Below are 6,941 nucleotides of genomic sequence, written 5' to 3' on the forward strand. Positions count from 1 at the left end.
CAGGCTGTGCCGGGGGAGGCCAGACTGGATGGGAAGGCGCTTGCTCAGCCCAGTCCCTGAGCCCCAGTCAGGGTTTTCCCAGGAATGGTATGGGGATCACCAGGGCATGGGCACAGGGAGAACAGTAAGGGCTGGCACTGCTCAGAGCCATAAAGCAATGGGTGGAACAGCTGCTGCTGACTCATGTCCTGGTGCTGGGATGGAGCTGCTGCCAGGAGGGAGCTAGTGGGGGCAGGCAGAGGCTGCAGGACAGGAGTGAGGGGCCCTGGCATGGCTGTGGTTTGGGAGTGAGGGGCAACAGCAGGGGCATGGCACTGGCATATCAGTGCTGCTCAGCACCCCACGTCCTGGTGAGTGAAGGGGGCATTTTTCTGTGATAAACAATCAAAAAGCAGATGCTGAAGTGCATAGATATTTAGAATTCATTTTATTATGATGATAGATGCACTGGTAGGCTTCCAAATTGCTTTAACATTGAAAATATATCAATAAAATATTGCCCAACTAATCCCTCTCTTTACAGTGGTGTTTCATTTTAATTGTGCAAGAACATGGATTTGGGGTATTTTAATGAGAATTTGGGGGGTTTTATTAGGGAATTTGCAATGTTTAAACAGGAAACACCAGGATCTCTGTTAGTGAGGCAAGAGGTAGGACCCTAGCAGATGAGCCTGCCCAGGGCCAGCACTGGGGACCCAGCTGGAGGGCAGACAAGGTGGCTGACCTCCTGGCCATTTGGGGCCAGAAGGACAAGCTTTGATTGTTCAAAGTGGGCCACCTCAAGGAGTGCATCTTCTGGGCAATAGCTGCCCAGATGGCAGAGTGGGGACACCAAAAGACATGATAGCAGTGCTGCCTGAAGGCCAGCTGTGCAGCTACAGCCCACTGGCAGCTGACCCATAGGCACAGGATGCTCTGTTGCAGTGACCGCAGCACAGCCCAGGTGGCCATGCAGTCCCCGTCTGGGTCTGGCAGGCATGCAGCCATGGGGCTGCAGGTGCAAGGGTGTGGACGATGTTGCAGGTCACAGCCAGGCAGCAGCCCTCACTGCCAGACTGCTGCGGTGGGTAGGGGGTGCAGGGGCCACTCTAAGTTAGGGCTGCTTCAGCAGTCTTGCTGGCACAAGGGGCTAGTGTCCTCTGTCTCTCCCACTTCTTCCTCCTGCAGCCTTCCTATCTCCCCACTACCTGCACCCCCCACCCCCAGCTCCACATCATCTCTGCCCCTTCCCTTCTGCTCCCCTCAGTCTCTGCCTCTTTCCACCCCACTCCCCAGTCTCGTCCTCTTTCCTACCCATTCCCCACAGTTCATGTCTCTCTCTCCTTTCCCCCCTGTACTGCCAGATGCTGCTTGGGATGTATTCCCTCCCCATGGAAGTGCAGCCCTTGCCAGCTGTGCAGCAGTATCAGCACTGCTGATGCTGAGCAGGGGACAGTTCCATGTACTCCATGTCTAGCTGTGCCTGACAGTAAGAGAAGGGGCACTGGGGGGATGCAGAAGCTATAAAGAGCAAGTGGGAGAAGGGACAGGTGGCTGCTGTGGGTCTGACTATGGCCCTGCCTACACTTCTCCCCCTTCCCCCCCCAGCTTTGTATGCAAATCTAAGACAAGAGGCTTTTCTTCCCATGCTGATTGCAGGGAGTTGGGGCACTTCATCTTAGATTCAAGTAAATATGGTAATGTTCTTCCAAGGTTTTTGGTCTCTCTTTTGTTTTGTTTTTTGGATTGATACAAATGGCTGGAGGGGGCTGGTTTACAGCTCTCCGTAGACTTCAGTACCTAAAAGAAAAATAACATGTTAGCTTCTCAGAACCTTTAAAACTGTCCTACATGCTATAAGCTACAAATATTTGCTACAGCGATTGAGAAACTGTCTTTGAAGTGTGTTTATTCCAGATACTAATGAAGTAGTTTTTTAATATTTCTATGCCAGCACATGAGTGTGCTTCGTTATAACAACTTACTCATCATGGGTATGATGTAAAGCCAGGGCTGTGCCGGGGGGGAGAAAGGGGGTGGCAAATCAAGGCAACCGCCTTAGGCCCCGTGCTTTGGGGGGCCCCGTGATCTGTGCCACATAGGCACTGCTGGCTCTGCTGCCACTGCTGCTGCTGACTCCAGCCATTGAACCCCCCCACCCCTAGGGACAGCTCTGTGCAGAGCCCATTGAAATTAATAGAAAATCTCTAATTGGATCTGTTAGAATGAAAAATAATACCAATGATGCAAGCTCTCTAAACAAAACCAGGTCAAGGGATTTCTTTTTGTTACTTCTTTATATTTTAGTAGGAGAACTATGGTTGTATTCACCGAGGTATTTTGGGGGGGCGGGGTTGCGGACAGTGCAATGAGTTTCTAGCAGCTATCAGGAGCCATGATTGTACTCTAGTGAGTGAGATTGTCATTCCAGGACAGAATCAAAATATTATCTCTTTGGGACTTCAACATATTCATGATATAATATATTCATAATATAATCTCCTTTTTGGTTTCTGTAAATGCTGCTACAGCAAATTTGATTCTTATAACTATTCTTGCAGCATGTTTAATTGACGTGATGACTTCTACTCCAAAACAAACCATTATTATTTGAAATTTGTTGAAACTGAATTACTGATAACAGCATTCTTGGTTGCAGTTACTATGTTCTGATGCAGATACTTCATGGGTCAATGGACTGCCGCATAATCATGGGATGTACCATGCTGAAGTGACTGAGGAGGAGAGGCCATCTCCTGGCAGCTTTCAGCGGGAAGCAGATGACATCCACTGTTTTCGCACCACTCGAATCAAATGCACTACTTCTCCTTTAAAATTAACCAGCCCAGAGAGGATTATAGCATTGCATCGGGAACTTAGACAAAACCATCGCAGTAATTACCAGGTCAATAAATCACATTCATAGTTTTTAATTTAATGAGATCAATTTTTCTTAGCAGTCATTTTACAGATTACATAAATATTTAAATCATCTTTTCAAAATGTATATTTTATTAGTAGTTAGGACAGTCTGAAGAAAATGAACACTTAGGGTTTTTTCTGTTATGAAGATCTTACCAGTTCATTAAGAACTGATAGTAGCTCTTAGAGTATATGGGGAAAAATCTAGGATTTATTTTCACCCTTGCAACTAAGATCAGCTTTGGAAATTGCAGTATTGTGAGAAATACTGATATTCCAAAACCTATTTAATGTGTAAATACTGACCTACCTTTTTCTTTCTTTCTTCTCTTCCCCCACTTTTTTTTAATGATCCAATTATTCTTGTGCCCTGAAGTTCTTTATAGTAATTTCCATTAACTGCAGGAATCCTGTTAAGGACAGACTGGATCAATTGCAATTGCATTTGTGACAGTCTGCTGGTAAACTAACAGGCAGCAGATTTTATCTTCTTTGAGGCAATACAACCATCTCTTAACTGTTTAGGAAGATGAGAGATTGCTTGAGCAAAATTAAAGAATCCAGTCATTGATGTTGCCAGCCATACCAGATCTCATGACATTTCTCTGTTGAACTTTCATGGTAACCTGAGAATAATTAAGTGAAACACAACAGACAGAAGCATTTTATGACAGTCATTGACAGTAGCGTGTGTTCCAAATGTGTATTTTCTATGTAAAAATCTACCTCTTACGGTAGCAGTAGAGTATCATATGAATCATTCTGATAATATTTTATGAAAGAAAAACCAACATTGTTTAAACAGGCTGATTTTTGTGCTACCCCTGCCTGGCAGAAGTCTTCATTAATCCATGGATAGAAGTGGTCAGTGACACTACTACCTCCACCACCACTGTCATTATCAATTTTACTTAGTGGAGATGGCAAAAAAAATGTAGGTGTTTCAGGTCATCTATTCTAACTCCTGTACAGTATAGAGAAGTTCTTGTTATATATTACATTAACTTCAGTTCAATTCCACTGAAAGCATAATATAAACCTCGTTTACAGTAAAATGAAAAAATCCTGCTGACATCAGCTGTAATATGCACAGAACCTTGTAGTCGATTTCACTCCTATCTTTATATCTTTGTAGATGCATTTATTGTTATGAACACTGAGAAGTTACATATTCGTCTCTCCTCTCCTCAGATACCTCCATTTAACTCTTTCAGTTCAAATTTGAAGGCTGACTGCAGTTTGTGGTCTCATGGCCAAGATGCGACTTCCTGGGACACAAGGTCAAAGGTGAACAATACACTGAATTTTTCAGAACGTCGCCCTTCCCATGCCATAAAGGAGAGGGACCATTTGTTACAATGTGATGACGTATTCCAGAGTCAAACAGGAAATCAGCATGCAGGTGCTGTTCCCCAGGGAAGGAAAAAGAAAAATGCCATTATGAGTAACACGTGGATCTCTAGAGAAAAAACAGATGGCTCAAACTCAGCTACCGCAGCAAAAAGCTATTTGTCAGACATGTTGTCAGCAAGTAATAAAGGTCGAAATCCTGTGGGGAAGAAATCAGATGCACTGGAAAGAGTAAAATCCTCAGAAATGAAGCAAGGTAAAGAGCCTTCATGACATGATTTTCCCATTTGTTATAAAAATAAATTATTCTTTGTTTCAGCTCTTTGTTAGACAAATCATTTGAGGGAATTTTTCAACTTAAAAATCTTTTTTTTTTTTTAAACAAATGAGTTTCCTTTCCTCTGTAAATAATGACTGTTTCTGTGAAACAAATGTTAATTGCAAATTTTAATGAAAAATTGTCATTTTCTGGCCCATCTGAAGCCATTCAGACGCAATTTTCAACATCCAAATAACTTTCCAGTTTTCTGCCTGGTGTTTGTTTACTATTTTTCATTTCTATCAGCTTGGACTCTGAAAATCAACTGAAAATCATTTTCTATTATTACGCATTGTTTCAATGGACACTGACAAATGGTATAGAAGAGTCTGTTTGCTGAATGCTTCTTTGCAATTTAAGTTAATGTGTTATGGACTTAGGTTCCCTAAATTGAAAATCTAAATTTTGGATTATTGATGCAGTCGTATCTTAAATTTTAATTTTTCCCTATCAAGCTCAATGATAAAGAAAGTAATAGGTAGGATATTCCTCTTTGTGTGAGATGTTGCTAAATATCACTGTATGACTGGTCTAGTTGCTACCTAAGCCCGTTTTTCCTATTGTAGAGCTTACCCACTCAAATAGTGTCATTGGCTGTGATAGGATTAGTTTGAACAGAGACTTTTCAGTAATGTAATGGGGGGGTGAGGGTTCACATCTGGCTCCCAGTTCTCTCTTCACCTACATATGTCAAAGTTAGACTTCAGAAGCTCCATTTTATCATTCCTACATTACAGCTTGTTTCCCTTCTTCTGAATTACTTATCCATAGTACTTTGAAGAGATGCATAAAAACAGAGAAACATGTGAATTAGTCAGCAAAGGAGATCAGTTCTGCTTCTGGATATTATAATCAGAGCTTGACATGGCATGTGAATGAATGCTATTAAAGAAGCTAGAATAGAAGGATTCAATCCAGAAGGAGGATAGAATGATTTGGTGGAATAACTTTAATTAGCATTTGGAAAGCTGTATTTTACAAGACATGACTAAAAGTTTCACAAGCTTCCATTAGATCTTGTATACCAGGGAATTTCAGAAAAAATCCTACCAGCACTAACACCAGCTTTAGCATTTTTGTAGCAGGTTAAACAATGAACATGATGGTCAAAGTGACAAAGCCAATGAAGACTAGTTTATATTGGGCTCCCACCAGAGTTAAGACTGGTGACGTTCTCAGTTACAGGATGTTCCTGAACTGGCCAAAGCAGTCTTCAACTATCTCGAATAGGCCATGGATCATGTCTGATGTGGACTGGGTGGATTTGGTGGCACATCAGTGATGGGGGACTTTCCCTTTAACTGGGAGCTGCACCTATGCTGTCATGGCTTCTTCCAACATCCCCCCTCCCACCCCTCTGGCTATGTGTAGGCTCAGTTTCCAACTGGTGAGGGGCTGCACTGGGACTGGGAAGCTGCAAATTGCATCTGCTGGGGCTGGGGGGCGGCAACTGCATCTCTGCTCTCCTCCCTCACCCCGCCTCCCAGATGTGGCACGGGCGCAGCTGAAAGCTCCATGGACCCAACACAACTCCTAAACCTGCACCCATGCCAGGGTTTGGCAGTAAGCAGCTGTGTCAGGGTCATGGCAGGGTGGGGAAGGGGTACAAGAGATACAGAGAGAAAGTGGCAATGGTGTGGGTGCAGGCAGAGCAGCTGTGCCCATGCTGGAGCTGGGAAGTTAGGGGTGGCTAAAGTTAAGTGGCAGTTTGCAGGTCCTTGTCCACGGCACAGCTTCCCCACCAGCAAGAAGCTGAGCCCACCTGCAGCCAGGGAGCAAGGTAGGGGCTAGGAGAAACATATGTGAAGGCAAAACCCTTCAGCTCCACAGGTCAGATCCAGTGGCTCAGTGGGCTGAACTGACTGTATGTTGCTAACCCCTGGGCTAGTGGAATTACTGTTCTGTATTAGCTGGAATCCTTGTATTCTTTTCACAAGTGTCACATATTACTTTGTGTCCCCCTGTTGTAACCAGGTGAATACTCTACTCTTTCTTTTGCCCCTCAGAGGTCAGAAATAAATGGGCACTGACTGGTTGTGAGGACACATTAATACGCACATTTACAGGGCTCATGTTCTCATTGGGGAGCATCTGTTTTTCACTTGGGAAGGCAAAGGTGCAATTACTCGTGGTAATAGTTGAACTGGTCCTTGTTTGGCACCTCTTATAATGAATACACTCCAGCTGCCAAGGGAAAAGTAGAACAATATCTCAGTGTACTCCCCAGACAGACAACATCTCCTTTGGGACTTCAAAATTCAGGCTCACACTATTGAGGGTAAAATCAGTACTTTGTTCTTCCTAATGCTTAGCCAGCAATTGTATAGACACATGCATGCAGTAATAAGACACGAGACTGTTTGGTTTAATG

At 43.7% G+C, this 6,941-nt stretch overlaps 1 protein-coding gene across 1 annotated transcript in view; it reads left to right on the top strand.

Annotated features, from left to right (window-relative positions):
* Positions 1–6,941, top strand: part of CUNH4orf50 (chromosome unknown C4orf50 homolog) — a 153,262-nt gene that overhangs the window by 70,125 nt on the left and 76,196 nt on the right. Inside the window, exons 9-10 of the mRNA XM_019525815.1 lie at positions 2,639–2,884; positions 4,093–4,507. Of these exons, the coding sequence (XP_019381360.1) occupies positions 2,639–2,884; positions 4,093–4,507 (661 nt within the window). The remainder of the gene's footprint in view (positions 1–2,638; positions 2,885–4,092; positions 4,508–6,941) is intronic.

This window comes from Gavialis gangeticus, unplaced genomic scaffold (genome assembly GCF_001723915.1).
Source record: "Gavialis gangeticus isolate Ggan-Ray unplaced genomic scaffold, GavGan_comp1, whole genome shotgun sequence".
Taxonomy (NCBI): Eukaryota; Metazoa; Chordata; order Crocodylia; family Gavialidae; genus Gavialis; species Gavialis gangeticus.